This window comes from Letharia lupina, assembly GCF_014066315.1.
Source record: "Letharia lupina isolate WasteWater1 chromosome Unknown contig_12, whole genome shotgun sequence".
Lineage (NCBI taxonomy): Eukaryota > Fungi > Ascomycota > Lecanoromycetes > Lecanorales > Parmeliaceae > Letharia > Letharia lupina.
In genome coordinates this window covers 1,172,570-1,188,699 of record NW_023502981.1, presented here as the reverse complement: position 1 = coordinate 1,188,699, position 16,130 = coordinate 1,172,570, and the positions used below count along the sequence as shown (strand labels likewise).

Sequence of the window (16,130 nt, the reverse complement as noted above, 5' to 3'; positions counted from 1 at the left end):
ACGCCGAACACTATGCAAAATCATCTCTTACTCCGTGCTAACGCCATCCATTGTCTATGCAAATGCTTGTGGGTGTGTCTATAATTTCTCCTTGACCGTCGCCGGCAAAATTCTATCTTCAAACTTCCGCATGTACTTGTTCGTCTGCTCCGCCAGACTCAAGGTCAAAATTGTATGTGGCAGAATCCTTGCTAAGTGTGCAAAGAACCCTTTGTATATGGCCAAGAGTCCTTCGGTTTTTACAGTTTTGATTAGGCAGTCGAATACACCACTATACAGATTACCCGTTTGATTGTACATCCGCGACATTATCGTGTCTTCCGCGATTCTTCCGTCAGCATCGCGCATATCTCACGAGAATTGTCAAACGTACCTGGTGGATGCATAACACAGCAGACCACAAACCCACTACACGCGCTACTTGCCAGATGCAGCGCAGCTCCCTCTTGCATGTCCAGGTGTTTTATCAACCTCCTCTTCGCAAAGTAGTACATCGGCAGCTGTACACTGCTTCCAAAACCTGTCCTGACAATAGCCGCTTCGATCCCTCTATAGAGACCCTTGAAACCCTCAGCGCGATGGATTTTTCGAAAGCCATCCACCGTATTCTTATACCCGTGTTGAGTGCCCACGGGCAGGAAAGGCGAGTAAGACTGCAAGCGCGTCTTGACGAGGAAGAAAGGGGAGCCGGCTGCAGCGCCGAGCATGCCAGATGCAGCACCGGTGAAGATGTTGATGCCAAGGGATTGGACTTTGGAGTCTTTGAAGATGGCAGAGGTGAGGCTTTGGCGGAGGGGCTCGTAGAAGCCTAGGCGGCAGCCATTGAGGACCATCTGGTATACATACTATGGGCACTATTAGCCTTGTGCCAAGGATGCAGTGGATGCATAGCTTTACCGCTGCCCCAATACCTCGGTACAAGCCTTTTGGCCCTTCGTTCTTCAGGATAACGCTCACGCCGTGGAAAACGCCTTTGTACAGTCTCGGCGCATCTTTCTTGGCTTGCAGCTCTCCTTGTAATTGCAACCTGTTTATCTCTCGGATCAGTCTTGCCCTCTCTTCTTGATCGCTGGCGCCAATCACCGGATCTTGATGGTCTCGAAGGGATGAGTGGCTGTGACAGCACCACAAGCTGCTATACCGCCTGCAATGAATGAACTGGTCATCCGGACACACTTCAGCTTCTACCCCCACTATCAGGGTTTTGGAGACTTACCCTGTGGTGGTAGACATGGTGCCAGGCGCAAGACCGAGGAAGCGGATCCAATGTCACGCGGTCCCGTTTTCTCAGGGCGATTCAGGAAGTTCCGAGGTTAAAGTCATCGTGAAATTCCTGGCAGTATATCCGCGGTCAAAGACATTGCCGACAAGGAACACAAGCAGAAGCCAGTAGTCTAAGTATTGTGGTGCATGTAGTCGAAGTCGGGAATTCCCCAAATAAATTTTGAAGCAGGGTTCCGACACTAATCTAGATCCCGGTCGATCTTATTTTCCGCGAGTGGCTCATCTTCCCTCTGACTAACATCTCTGTAAGCAAAATTCTTACCACCCAGCTCAAATGAATCATTAATAAACCATTGAGTCATGGTCTGATGAAAGTGAGCTTGGAGAAGCATCGGCACTGTGAAAGTTTACACCATTCCAACCTCCTCGTTTGATGGCCCTCGTGAAGACAGCCATTTCAACTCCCGAGATGCTATTTATACAGTTGATCCATGACCGAATCTTCACTTAGCCATTCGAGTTCGAATACTGTCGCATGTACCAGCTCGACCGCTCGCATCGATGTGCGGCAATATCGCACCGATGGAGTTGCCTCGTTCAGCCATGCTTTGTATTCAGGTTTTGAAAGTTGCCAGCCTGGGCCGCTTCATTTTGTACACGAAGCAGTTCTCTGCAAAGAGCCAGCTTTAGAGAAGATGAATCAGAGCGAAAGGCTTCATTATAAATATTGGAATGGAGAAATGAAGGCCGCAATTACTATAGTACCCGAATTTGTGCTGAGGTAGTCCCAGAAAAAACCACAGAAAGAATGTCATTCAAGGCTTCGAGACAGAAGATTGACCTGCAACATCGAACTTGGACCCACACATCCAGGTATTTAATCTAATTTTCATTTCTGCGAATCTGTACCGCTGAGTCAGTCACTCATTCTGGCAGCGCGCCTGAGAGTATCCATGATCATGTTGGATGTATCTCAGTCGCTGAACGAATTCATTCTTCATCACTGTGCGCTATGATCAAATTTTAGGGCATGAGCGGGGTAATTGCAATTGATTTGAAGAACATCACAGTGACGGGAATTACACCATCACCATCACCTGCTCTAAAACTCTCCGCGGATCAAGCAAAGTGCACAGGCTTCTTCGACTTTCAACGATTTTTCATGGTAACTTTGACGACATTCCTGTATTCCAGACCGGTCTTGGGAATAGAGAAAGGATTCCAGCACAGATATTCGCCATGTGACGAGCTGGCATCGCAGACTACTTTTTATCGGCCAGCTTACCGGAATCCTCGCCATTTGTGACCCCAATAGACCTTGATGGCACTCCTGCAGCTGAGTCAGTCACTACATCATCGCAACCTCGCTACCACTTAGTTTTTCAGACGGGATCAGTTGATGATAGCTGGTACAAAGCGCCTTCTTTTGGGAGCAGAAAGACTTCCTTCTTGTTCGATCCAGATTTCATCCTCTCTACCTTCTTCGGCCTGATCAAGTTCGTCCGAATCAGAATGGATGAGTTGGACAATATAGCAAGTAAGCGAGTAGACTCGTCTAGCTTGTGCCCCGCAGACGTCCAAAAAGCGCAAACCCGGTGTCCATGAGCCCCTATCCTTCAGCCCTCAAAATGTTACTTCAGCTCATGAATTTCTCCATCATAAAGCTCCCCCGGTTGCGACTGTGTGTGCTCCAGTTCATGTGGCCTCGGGTGACCTTGCACCTCATAGACTGCAGCACGTGGCTTGGCCGCGCGACACTTTTCGTAAGCAACAAGTGTATCAACAACCGTCTTTTGCGCTTTAATTCGAAGCCTGCGTTCGTGGATGAGTAATGCGATTAATCCTGAGATCGCGAAAACCCCCAGCGGCACGCCAATCGCCACACTGAGGTCAGTAAGCTTCTTCGTCGGTGGTGAGTGTTGGGTCAAAGGTTTTGCTACGGCAGATAGAACACTTGCTGATGTGGTAGATGCCACGATGCTGGGCGAGATAGGTGGAAGCTTTTTCGATGTCCAAGCGGTTGCGATGCTTGAAGTTTTGGTAAACTGCGATAGCGAAACCGTGCTCACGGTATTGCCTTCATACAGACGGCCTGGACCAGTAATTATGGCGTCTTCATTAAGATCGACTATTGCTGTGTCGCAACAGCCGGCAGCGGCCGCCTGGCTTCCTGCTTGCTCGCTGCAGCAGAACGTTTCCGTGAAAGAGCCGTTGACTAGTGGGCAGGGGATGATGTTGCTGAAGATATCGATAGCAACTGTTACACCGTTAAAACCGCTCACGATCCGTATCGAACGCATCGGAGGACGGTGGACTCCGTACCATTCCTGCAGCTTGGGCAGCATTCGTCGGCATCCCAGTTGATATCGGTGCAGCCTCCTCGGTATACGTAACCAGCGTTGCCAAAACAGTAGCCATTTGCAGAACAAGGATCTCCCGAGTCGCAACACGCGCTGTCAATACCAGTCGCTGTTATATTACAGGGGGTATAATCGAACGAGTCGGCGATAGTAGAACCATCCGGCCAATAGCACGTGTAATTCGCGAGGGTCGACTTATGGCAGACGCAAATCAAAAATATAGGAAATACTGCCCGCATGACGTGCTCTGGGGAGAGAAAGTATGACAGACACAGAGGGAAAACCATTGGAATGTGCATGGAAGTCCATTATTTGTATCCTTAGGAGCTTCGAATGGGTTGCTGATTCTCGGCACGGTATCATCCTTTCCTGCAGCACCGCCGAGTCTGCGCACTCCTTTCTCTCGAGGACATTTCGCTACCTGTGATGCAGGCGAGCCAAACAAGTTGAGGATGCCACCACCACCATTTGGCAGCTCCAATCCAATGCTGCAGATTTATCATACTCTTATCAAAATCATTAGCGGACGGGCCGGAGGCTCTTCCTCAGCCTGGTGCTTTTTTTAGTCATGATGTGCACAGAAAATCCCATCTCATGCCAGACGCGTTTCAGCCTACGCCCGAAAGGGGCGGAGTCATGCAAGCTGTCTCCATCTCATTTCAAACGCTATCATGATCTTTGACTAACTGTAAAGCAGCCTTGTTACGTAGAAAATGATGCCAACAATGTGGTTTCATCATAAGGACAGCATGGCCTACAGAATCGCTTGTTCAATGGGTAACAACACAGCGAACTCGAATTTATCTGAACTAATGTTGTACACTACAGCGTTACAAGAGGGCAAGAAGTGTGACACTTCAGATTCTACCCGTCACTTTAAACATGTGTCTTAAAGTAAAAATTGATGTTCCTTTTAGAGATGCTGGTTCGAAGGAAATGTTGATGACTGGAACTAAACATTACAGATTCTCATTATCTCACTCGAGCTGAATCAGATCCACAGGCAAGATAGGAGACTAGTTGAGCACAGGTCATGGAGAGTCATCATCTGTCTTTACCTATGAGATGCTTGCACAAGAGGGAGACGAATCGACGATGACGAATCATGCGAACAGAAGCACCAACATCTATCCTACAACAATTCGCTTACTTGTAGATCTCGGTTACATGTGGTCCAGCTAAGTACCTTCCTCTATGTAACTAACCCTCTTGTAATGGGATTGCCTCGAATCCAATTCTAAGCTCGAAACGAAGAAGACTTCCGATACATTTAATTCATTTGGCGCCTTCTCAATACAGCCTCTCCTAATAACTCAGTACGAGCACTCTGTGGGTTTCGCAAGAGCAACAAGTTGGTAGAATAGTGGATCCCAGAACCGCAAAATTCAACTCAGCTACTTTTGGTGACAGCCTTTTAGACTGCTATGAAGATCTTTTGTGGGTTTTCTCAGAGAAAACAGTAATGTAAGACCCCCTGGAATCTGTTATATCGACACCTTGCCTGACGCTCTCACAGCATGATGAAGCTTCTCGCCGCCCACCGGGTCGAGGGCCGAGTAGAGGGAGGGGCGAGGATGATTTCAAGTTCTGTTACACTTGCTTCAAGACGGAGACAACCTCTACAAAGCACGGAGCTCCCAGCGTACCACGATCATCACGCAGGTCATCACATCAAGGCTTGAGATTGAACCCGCGCCCATTTCTATTTGCGACTACCGCCCTCCCTTCTCTGACAAGTGTACAATAGCGCCAAACCTAATGCCCGAGGACTGCTGGGAGTAGCTCCCTAATTTATCATCCTACAACTCAAGGGATCCAACTCGTCTGGGCGAACTTATGCTTCGAGGAGCTGGAATCGGTGAGATTCTCATCGACCATCCACACCCGAACGTCGCTTCCCATCACGGCTGCGTCGTTAGAGAAGGCCGTATTGCGAGTCTCTGCTTCACCAGGTACTGTCAGAACCCGGTCGAGCGCATCTATCATGTCACTCGACCTTTCGATACACAAGACTGTCTTCAGAAGAAAGGCATTGAGCACCTCCACAGTCTCGGCATCGTCCATAACGATATCAATCCTTCTAACGTCATGCTCACTATCGACGATACTGCGGTGATAATCGACTTCGGTTCCTGTCGCAAGGAAGGTGAGGAAGGACGCATGGCAAGCATGTACAAGTGGATAGACGCTAGTTAGAACAGCATTTTGCGCCGATTTCAAAATTGACATGTGTGGTCTGGAGAAGATTGGTGAATGGCTCCATGATCCTGCGCCTTTCTACGCGATGTGTCTTGAAGATAGGACAAGGCACAAGCAGCAGGGACATCACGGTCAACTTGGGAAAAGCTGATTCAGCTGTGGGTAGTGGTTTCAATACTGCTGGGCGTGATGATACCATGTAGGGCGAGAGGAGATTAAGGATACTGAAAAGTGAATGCATGTCCATGCGAAGATATTCGCGAAAGGATCGGTCTTGCGAAGCCAATAATGCTGCAGTGATGGATGAGTAGCTGACCAAAATAGAGCAGTGAGTTACATAGAAGACTCTTTTGGAACTTCGTATTTTATCTCTTCTGAATGGAAAGACGCACATGTCACGTGACGGCCTTGGTGCAGACGTCCCTTTTGGATCTAGTGTTAGGGCTTGTCAATTTATACCGAATCCAGCACATAGACCTGACTTTCCACAACTTTCTACAACATCCCATTGTCACGAGTCACTCTTTGGAAGGCTCAAGCCCTTATCAAATTCGAGCATGGGTGATCTATATCCGCGATAGGAGCCTTCGGATATCCATCCTTGCCTGAGGTCGCTCACAATGGCCGGCCCCCTCGTAGTCCCACCACCTCCTCCAGGAGGACCACAACTCACCCAAAAGACCTCCGAAGTCATAGGGACCTTCCGACCAACCAAGGTATGAACCCCGCTCTCCCCTCCCAATCCTTTCGATCTCTCCTTCCCCAACACTGACCCCCCTCACCAGCAATTCAAACTCTCCAAACCCGAAGCCTCCGTCACATCCCTCGACTTCGACGACTCGGGCGAATTCTGCCTGGCCGCCTGCTCCGACGACTCCCTCCTCCTGTACAACGCCAAAGAAGGCAGGAACATAAAGACGCTCATGAGCCAGAAGTACGGCGCCCACCTCGCCCGCTTCACGCACCACGCCACGTCCATCATCTACGCGAGCACGAAAGAGGACGACTGCATCCGCTACCTCTCCACGCACGACAACGCCTTCCTGCGCTACTTCCGGGGCCACACCCAGCCCGTGACGTCGCTGTGCCTGTGCCCGTCGGCGGACACGTTCCTCTCGACCTCGCTCGACAACACGGTGCGCCTGTGGTCGCTGTCCTCGCCGTCCCCGCAAGCGCGCCTGAACCTGTCGACGCCGTACCTCGCCGCCTACGACCCCTCCGCGACGGTCATCGCCGTCGCCTCGGCCTCCACGCACAGCATCCTCCTCTACGACCTGCGGAACTACGACAAGCCGCCCTTTGCGACCTTCGACATGCGGCCCTACCTCACCGCCCAGCAGGTGCAGTCGCCGAAACCGGACTGGACCCGCCTCGAGTTCTCCAACGATGGGAAATCCCTCCTCCTCGCGTCGAACCACCCGCAGGGACACCTGCTCCTCGACGCCTTCGACGGTACCCTCCGCGCTCACTGCAAGCGCTCCCATGCGCCTACGAATCTGCGCGCGGCGCCGGGAATGCCTGGAGCGCTGGGACAGGGCGACGTGTGTTTCAGCGCCGATGGGCGGTATTTGATCGGGGGCAGTGGGGGGGATAGAGACGCGATAGTGTGGGATACGCAAGGGCAAGTGGAGGTGGAGACGAAGGAGATCAAGCCCATGTGCGGACTACCGTGCAAAGGGCGGGCGAGTGTCGTGGAGTGGAATCCGCGGTATAACATGTGTGCGACGGCGGATAGGGAGGTCGTGTTTTGGCTGCCGGATGAGCATGTGGGGATGAAGCCGCCGTGAGCCGTGGAAGGGGGAAGGGGTCAGAGAGTAAATGGATTGTGGACGCTGGATGGAGCATTTCGATGAGCTGAGGTCAGATTGTAGCGCATTATACCCATGAATTGGTCCTTTATTGCGGTAGGCGGCCAAAAGTACTCCCTCTGGAGCGAAATCAGAGGCCGTAGAAATCACCGGCTCCATTTCAAGCTGATTAATGAGGTAGTACAAGGTTAAAAGTAGATGGCTGAGGCTTCAAGGTAAGTGTTTGAAAATATAAAAGGACTTTTGGGTATTTGACATCATATCCTATAAATGTACATCCTCCCAAAGTATGAGACTTCCTGTTCGTTTGTGTCATGAAGTCCCAGCCTTCTTGTCCTTCCTCTTCGTAAGCTGACTTTTCAGCGCCCCAAGCCACTCGGCCAGAGCATCCTCGCTACTGGCGCAAAAACGATAACTCTTTTCCTCGGCAATAACTTGCATGCAATGCGCTTTACTGCGAGATATAGGATCGATCTCAACTGCGTTAATGATGCCGGAGAGGGGGATGATGAGGTTGGCGGCGTATTCCTGTAGTAGTATTAGTATCTTTTCGGAGTCGAAGAATGGGTGCTCAGACTTCGTCGTTCTTATAGAAAGCCAAATTTTTCGGCCTGAGTACAACCCATAACCTCTTCCATTGCCTGACGCCACCCTTCGTCTTCAGGCATAGCAGGTAACCATGCCATATCACCCTCTCGTCGTCTTGTTGATCAGCGTGAAAGCCACTTGATTCACTAACGTTCCGTGCTGTTGCTGGCGGTTGCATTGGTGTCGAGTATGGAGCATTGCTGCTTTTTGGAACGCCCCTTTCGTTTCGCTTGGCAAAGGGCCCAGAAGAAGACTGAGCGCAGCTTTGTGGAGGCGTATCGGAGAAATCGGAATAGTGTGCCAATTCATCTCCTGAGTAATCAAGCTCATGCGCTGAGAGCCGTCGTATGCCCGGTATCCTGATCCCATCTCTTGTGGTAGACCGCCGGCCTGGTACCTCCAACGGTTCGGGCGAGCTGGAACCCCAGCGCTCGTAGCCCGAATGTCTGTCCGGATGGCTGTCATGAGCGGTGGGGCTACCAAGGTCCACCGGTTCATCCTCGTCAAGTTGTGGTGCTTCACGCTTGATCAATTCGACCCACGCCTTAGCATCTGCGTCGCTTCTTCCTTGGAAGTGATAGCTGCGCTCGGGGGAGAAGAGGCCGAAAAGGTGTTGACGGCGGCCTTTTGGGTCTTTAAGGTAGCCGACGGTATTGAGGTCGTTGAGGCGGATTTGTTTGAGGAGACGCTCCTCAGTAGGAGATTTGTAGAGAGAGAGGAGGTTGGGGCGGAGGACAAGGTAGAAGGATTTCCATTGCTGGGAGAAGGTACGTTAGTGAGACGTACGTGGCGGGAGCAGAATATGTAGATACTTTTGTCTTTCGGGTGCGTTTATGCACCTCTCCGCTTCTGAGTACACGATCAAAGGCGAAACTACCATTCTGGTTGACCGGAGAAAAGGTGTCGAGATTGAGGTGCCCACTTCGAACACCTGAGGCGATCTTGGGCAAGGTCGTTGATGCAGGCGCTGACCCTGGAAGTGGCTGTTTTGTGTCTATGGGGTGCGGTATGGCTTTCGGTGCTGTCAATGAGGTCCTCGTGTTTGCTGGTAAAACATCTGCCATGTTTGACGTCCCAATGGTTGCTCAAGCCGAGACTTGATATTGCGCTGAGACCCTTTTTTGCAGATAAGGTGCCTTGAGGGTCAGATAGAGACTGGTAGTTCATGTGTTGGAGTACTGACCAAGGCTTGCGTTGAGCAGGTGAAAGGGCGCTTGGGAAGAGGGGGCGCTCTGACTCTGAGATTCGGACGATCAAACGAGGCTTTCCCCGCAGCGCGACTTAGGGTTCGCCGGGCAGATTCCCTGGGGCAGATCCCTGCGTAGATCTGGGCCGAATCAATAATCTGGGGTAAACAGGGAAAGAAAGTCTTCAAACTTCTATTCATGAGAACCAGGAGAATGGAGTCGCTTACTAGACATCTGCCTGTGCGCCAGAGTAAGATTTGGTGGACATAAGTTGCCTACTTTGCAGAAGCGGAAGGAATGAAAAGAAGCGTCATAAGACCTTTCCACCTGTGCATGCTTACGTCTTCTCCACCGCGGGTAGAGCCTTGCTAATTATACCTTCCTTTTCAGGATCGTGTTTTCTTTTCTTTCAATCGCCTGTTTCTTTGTTAATGCTTCATGATCCACTCCTTGTCCTTCTCTTATTCTTATTCGATCGCAACAACTATATGCAATATCCCCAGAATTACTGTCAGCAGGGGTTGTATGAGTAGCAGACAAATGGAATACCGTCTGAGAAATATCTTTGGATCGCAAATGCTGGTGGTGCAGTACCAGCGCCCGAAGCTTCCCTTTGGCGAAGTCGGTGCTGCTGTACCCAGGCCATGATATCTCCACTGCTGTTTCCCCAGTCAGGGTGAAGGATAATATAACAACATCGTTGCGATTGCCGGGGAGCCTCGAAGAGTTCATTGGCCAATAAACGTCCATTGAGTTCACGTGGATGATGCGTTGTCATAGCATAGCCACCATCAGGTTCTGCTGACTCTGACACCGCCTTGTCTGCCGTCTCGAAGATATGTCGGAAACCGCCGCGCACCTGCGGCTGGGGATCTTTCGGAGGTTTTATCGCCAATCGACGGGTCCTATGACTTGACACATGCGCGCTAAAGCATTGGCTCATCTCAGGGCAGAGGTGAGTGTACTACCTAGAGCGTCGTCATGGCACATACTTCATGTAACCATCCGGCATTGACCCCTCAAAAGTATGCAGAGCGATCATGTGCATTGGCGATCTGGCGGGATCGCTTCCTTTCGGTGAACGAAGTTTCGCCGGCTCTAAAGCGCATTCAAAAGAAAGGACAGAACAGGTTTCTCGTCACTGCTCAGGGCAGATGGCGTCATCGCATGGCTTAAAGATTCTACCGTTGAATTTGGTGTTTCGGGAACTCGCTTCTCACGTGTAGTACCGTTGGTAACCGGACCCACTAGTCCTCTTGGAACATAATCGCTTATGAAACCCTCGTTGCCTGAAAATTGTTGAAGATAATTGGTGGCATCGCATGACACTCCATAGCCTTGCGCGGCATTGGCTCGTGCGCAGCTTCACCGGATCTCTACTACAAAGGGTCGGCGAGAAGTCGCCGTGCTCAAATTTCTAGAGCTGATCAAAAGACGCATTCTGCCACTATCCTTTCACATGTGACACAAGCTATGCAGTATAAACTTTACCCCCAATGCATTGATCCCAACCTTCTCAACGTCAATGAACACATAGACTCTGCACACCTCGCTTCCAACTGCTCTGCGTCATTTGATGATGTAGAAATTGCAACTGGCCAGGCGGTCTTTGACGACGGAGATGTTCATCCTAAAGTGGGCTCGTGGATCAATTCACCTCACTCTCATGAATTGGCTGGAGATCCAGAAGATGTTTGGGAGGATTTTGACTACAAGTATTTCCATCGCCAAGATCCCTCTTCGAGAGGCTTTCAAGGCCTTTGCTGACGCATCAATGTAGCGCAACCCAAGCACATAGCGCACCTGCAAGGGAATGGGACATTGGGAGGTTTGGAAGGTTTGATTCCGGTGCTGTTCTGCAGTACGAAGGCTCCTTTCCAGTAAGGGGAAATGAGCCTTGGAGTCACCTACAAACGTTCGCTCTGTCGGCCCCTGGGCGTGATCATCAAAGCTCACAGGAGTTTCAGATCGAGGCTATCTCCCAATGGCCGTCGACCTTGCAAGGCAGTGATATGCTCCATCCATCAACGACCGAGTCTCGTCATCAGCGTCAAGCCTCCGCCGAGCATAAGAGGATGCCGGAGAGTCCATACTACGCCGAGGGATATTCCACCCAACAACCACGCCTCCGTAGTCAAGCTAGGAGCGCTCGCAGTCTACATCTGGCGAACTTCGGCACGTTCGGACACAAAACGTCACATGCAGGTGAGCAACAGGTGGCGGGCAGCTCCACTAGCTCAAGCTCTTCGCGACCCGCAACGAGCGGCCTGCAAATGGAGAGCAATTCTGCGCAGTTCTTTGACACCCGTTCAGCCTATCCGCTCCACCATCCGAATTCGAACCAAGTGAAGGAAAGCAGTACCGGGCTGTGTCAAAGCCTTGAGGTCGATGTTTCTCTCAATCCGGGCCTGATTGATGAGATCGGGCGTAGTTCGCTGCCTACCAGTCACGATGACCTGACACCACAAGAGTTTTCATGGCGACAGAATGATCCCCTTCTTTTCGGGCACCCACTCAGTACCTCGGGCGACACAGCCTATGGACCCTATGATCTTGGTGGTACCGCCCATGATCACGTTTGGTCTTCGGACTTTATACAAGACCCAGCATTCGGATTTACAAGCCATCAGAGTTACGACGATAGCAAAATACTAGATCACCCAGGTGCTATCAAGATCGAGGGATCCAGCGGACACTACAAGTCGGGTCTCCCATCATCCTTTCCATCCTCTGCAGACTTTTTTCCGGATTATATGCCCATGATGCAGAAACCCAGGGCGTATCGAGCAATTCCTTCAACTTCTCAGCCCACCGTCCTTTCATCCAGTCCGCCCAATCCCGCATTCCCAAAGAATACCAACAAACCTACATCTGCCAGGGGTTCTAGGTCGGGTTCTCTGTCGATCATTCGCGAGTATGGGCATTCTCGACATGGAAGCCCAATCCTTTCCCGGAACGCTTCAGGAAAAGGCAAGAGAAAAGGACCACTCCCCACGGCGACTGCCTTAGCTGCTGCCCAGAAACGCAAAGATGGCAGTGTTTGCATCCGGTGCCGAACAATGAAGATGACGGTAGGCAAACCTGGCAAAATATTATTGGAGCTGGCTGATCATACTGCAGTGCAAAGGGGGCCTTCCTTGCGAAGGGTGCCGTCAGATTACCAAAGTCAAACTGTGGGACCAGTCCTGTACCCCTGCAAATTTCACCGACATGGTTAGAGAGGACACATGCAACGCAGTTTGTAAGTGCTGATACTGTTGTCTTGTGCCTTGTCAGAGGATCTAATTGATCCCAGTCCAATACTCTATCAGCCACCTGGCTCTTGATGGAACTCGGCGACTGATAGTGGCAGTCCCAACGGCTTTCAACGTGTCTGGACTCCTCGATCGCCTTGAGTCCTGCCAAATGCGATATGATATCCGAGTCCGACACTCGTCAGGTTCTTTTTACACATTGGACTCATCCAATTGCTTTGAACTCCTGACGAAGATGCACAAGTCATGTGGATCGGAGACTTGCGAGCTCCACGAGTTCGTGAAGAATAAGCAGTTGAGATCAGCATGGTTGCAATGCGTCCGAGAAGACGATCTAGCGGCCAGCGTCGTGGTGAGCCTAAGCTGAGAGCGTTCCAGTGTCGGTGTCTCCAGATTGCTAACAGTCCCACTCACAAAAGGATCAATCAATCCAGTGGAACAATATGCCAAGCCGGAATGGCTACGAGATTTCGCCGCACAACACATCTGTGCTCGGACATGCTTTGGACGTTGAGGATCAGCAGGATCGAAGCACGATCATCTTCGCCGTGCAACTGTCTCGCATCATTCTACGAGCACTAGAAATTGAAGCCTTCGAGGCGTTGCAGAAATCAGTCAATGAGCTTACCAAAGGCGGCAAGTCTGATGCAGATATCGAAACTTTGGCCGGCCAGCTTGGCCAAATTCTGATGAGCCTGCGCTGGCGCATCTCATGGTGGGCGGTCGTTGGTGACAGCCCAGACGAACGTTTCACTTCCAGGGTTACAAAAATCGCCCAAATACTATACTGCTACTACTTTGTTGCTAGAAAGAAAATGTCGCCCTGGGGTAGTCAGCTTCCGAGCAAGATTCGATCTGTCTACGCGGACGTCGAGCCTATCTATGAGGAACTTCCTCTGGTTGACTCGCTTGATGGCTTCCATGCTTGGATACAGAAGGGCCAAACAATCGTACAGGTAGCAAAAGTCCAACAAAACATCGCTCGCTCGTTGCCTGCCGCTCCTATGAACCTACACTTCTAGCTGTCTTGGCCTCCATCCTTGGCTATAGAGAATCCGAGTATGTCGCCCAACGTCCCCCTCGAGTTTGTTCTTTCTCTCTTTTCACTACAGCGTTCTGCGCGATCTGAGGCTCATCGTATCGTAAATTAGTCTCCTTTGATTCCCAAGTCAGCCTCTCAGTCGCCAACCAAGACGACACTGCAATGACTCTCACGCCTCACGGTCTATACGCTACATGATAACATAGCATATATATTACGTTCTAGATTTGTTTGGATAGCTAGACTTTGGCGCAAGCCGCTCACGACTTTACGGCCGATTGCCGTCTTCACGGTCTTTAGCATTAGATGTTCTGCGCAAGCAATTTATTTCCTGACCCTATCTCTACCTTCTTACTCGTCTGTCTAATTGGATTCTTGCATAACTTGACATCGTTCCTGACTCTCGCTTTTTGGCTTACCTCGACTGCTGGAGACTGGTCGTAAGCCTTTGTACGATGGAAGGATTCGATCTTTGGCGCGCATTTCACGACGTCCATGATTCCATTCATGTATTGAAATTTTTGGCTTCGTTTTCTACATTGTGTAACTATGAACCGCAAAATTTGCCACTATCGACCTGACCATGCTGGCAACCAACCTCGCGTGGCTTCAATGTCGTACAATCGTCACCTCCCTCACGCTGTGCACGCGCATCACACATCTACGATACCGGGGCCGAAAGGCCACCGCAACGTCATTGAAAACGCAGCCTTTCGCGCGTTGGAATCTGCCCAGTCCTAAAATAAAGGCTCGGTGGCGATCAGACACATCTCCCGAGAACAGGTCCGGTCCAGGACAGGTCAGTTGCTCGTTGATATCCCATGCTTGGAAGACCGCCGGAAGTCGTCTTCAATCGACCGAGCGTCGTTTTCTCGCTCCGTCGAACCGTCGGAGGATGTCATCGCGCGCTCGAGAGTCCGTGTGTAGATGTCGAGGAGTGACTGAGATAATCCCTGGCGTTCTCGTCCATGTCCAGATGCGGCGTGGGCTCAGAGTCTGGGCTCGGTTCTGCTGTGTACCTTAGTCCTTCTCGTCTTGCAGGCTAGATGGAGCGGTGACATCGTTTCTGAATACCTTGCCTTTTGTCCCATCATGCCAAGCATGCATACACACCCTTACTGTTATTCTCTTGAGCGAAGCGTTCTACACGGTTTGAGAAGGTCGATATCTACTGTGGGGCTTTCACTCCGCTCCGTGTGTCTCTTTCAGAAGACATTCGGCCCATCCATCGTGCTTGAAAATTTGATTAGCATGTGATTCGAAATCAGTCTGTAAGGAACTTACTCCACATGTCATTCCAAAAACCCGTCGCAGACCTTCCATCAAATTTCCCGGCGCTTGGTGTCTGAAATGTAAAGTCCTTCGAAACAGTCAAGGTGACCGCACTTTGGTTGAAGCGTCCAATCTGCCAGAGGATAGAGCATCGCGAGAATACAGACAGGAATTGAGTTCTCGATACGGTAGGGAAGTTCCTGGGTTGGTAGGCTTTGACGGGTATGTAGTTTGTCGTGTTGGGTTTCCGAAGGGATGGCCTGAGGGGTATATATTCTGGGATGCACATCTGAAGGGATAGCCCGGGGAGGAAATATCCTCTGATGGGATATCCTTTGCGGTCCGAGCAGGCATCTCTGCCTCGAAGAATGGTGCTGTGTTGGGCTGGTTGCCTCTCCTTGTTGACTCCATATGGTCGGTGCTCAGCCGACGATGGGGATACAAACCTCCCGGTAAGCGTGAGTTTGGATTTACTCGACGAAACAGCGAGGCTAAGGTCGAGCGTTGGAGAGTATTTTAGCCGCTTAGTCCCTTCGTAGGGAATTCGAACGTGTGTACTGCTCGCACTTTTGATCCTGAGTAATGTAAAAAGTGGGCAACGGGTTTCTTTGCGTCGTTCTCGAAAGCAGATACCCATTTCTGCTTTTCTTTGCGTCTCACCTCTGCCAATTTGACCGACCGCGACGATTCATTCCATCTTGCGGATATGGAGAGGGGGCAAAGGGGAGCTCAGTGATGATGGAAAGCAGCTTGGATTCTAGGGTGCGGAGAACGGGGGTTCTTTTGTTGGGTAAGGGAGAGGTAAGTCGATCTCATGAAGTCAAATGGTTCAATTATTGCCGGATGGAGTCACCAGGACCGATCATTGTGGTCCTCGGATCGTATGGGAATGTTTGGACTTCTCATCTGTCTTGGATAAGCACTCACTTCTTCATTGCTGGTCATGCTTTGTGGATGATTGCGAAGAAGAGATTCGGGCGGGGGAGCAATACTCCATTTTTCTTGGGGTTGCTTTTGTATCATGAAAAAGGGGGCGATGAGGACGATATGCGTATGGGAAGAGGTCAAGTTCAACAGGTACGTACCGTACTCGGCTTTTGAATTCGAGAATCGAGGTAATATGTTGCTTGCGTCGGCCAAGACTCCGCCAGAATCTTCAAGTCTGTGTCGGAAAATGACAGCTTAAGATTGGTCGC

The 16,130-nt window shown here is 50.7% G+C and overlaps 5 protein-coding genes across 5 annotated transcripts; 2 read left to right on the top strand and 3 right to left on the bottom strand.

The window, feature by feature from the left end:
- Window positions 1–78: 78 nt before the first annotated feature.
- HO133_001353 (uncharacterized protein) lies at window positions 79–1,233 on the bottom strand (the record flags this gene model as incomplete). The annotated part of the gene is made up of 5 exons (XM_037292283.1): window positions 79–317; window positions 374–845; window positions 898–1,027; window positions 1,084–1,158; window positions 1,217–1,233. 5 exons carry the CDS (start codon window positions 1,231–1,233, stop codon window positions 79–81), a joined length of 933 nt encoding a protein of 310 aa, XP_037151702.1.
- Window positions 1,234–2,855: 1,622 nt separating this feature from the next.
- Window positions 2,856–3,642, bottom strand: HO133_001352 (uncharacterized protein; the record flags this gene model as incomplete). The annotated part of the gene is made up of 2 exons (XM_037292282.1): window positions 2,856–3,481; window positions 3,507–3,642. The coding sequence occupies 2 exons, from the start codon at window positions 3,640–3,642 to the stop codon at window positions 2,856–2,858; spliced, it is 762 nt and encodes a 253-aa protein (XP_037151701.1).
- A 2,761-nt stretch (window positions 3,643–6,403) lies between these two features.
- HO133_001351 (uncharacterized protein) lies at window positions 6,404–7,570 on the top strand (the record flags this gene model as incomplete). The annotated part of the gene is made up of 2 exons (XM_037292281.1): window positions 6,404–6,499; window positions 6,569–7,570. The coding sequence occupies 2 exons, from the start codon at window positions 6,404–6,406 to the stop codon at window positions 7,568–7,570; spliced, it is 1,098 nt and encodes a 365-aa protein (XP_037151700.1).
- A 333-nt stretch (window positions 7,571–7,903) lies between these two features.
- On the bottom strand, window positions 7,904–9,243 carry HO133_001350 (uncharacterized protein; the record flags this gene model as incomplete). The annotated part of the gene is made up of 3 exons (XM_037292280.1): window positions 7,904–8,119; window positions 8,169–8,936; window positions 8,992–9,243. 3 exons carry the CDS (start codon window positions 9,241–9,243, stop codon window positions 7,904–7,906), a joined length of 1,236 nt encoding a protein of 411 aa, XP_037151699.1.
- Window positions 9,244–10,839: 1,596 nt separating this feature from the next.
- On the top strand, window positions 10,840–13,642 carry HO133_001349 (uncharacterized protein; the record flags this gene model as incomplete). Its single annotated transcript, XM_037292279.1, has 5 exons — window positions 10,840–11,081; window positions 11,147–12,437; window positions 12,487–12,607; window positions 12,662–12,972; window positions 13,025–13,642. 5 exons carry the CDS (start codon window positions 10,840–10,842, stop codon window positions 13,640–13,642), a joined length of 2,583 nt encoding a protein of 860 aa, XP_037151698.1.
- Window positions 13,643–16,130: the final 2,488 nt, after the last annotated feature.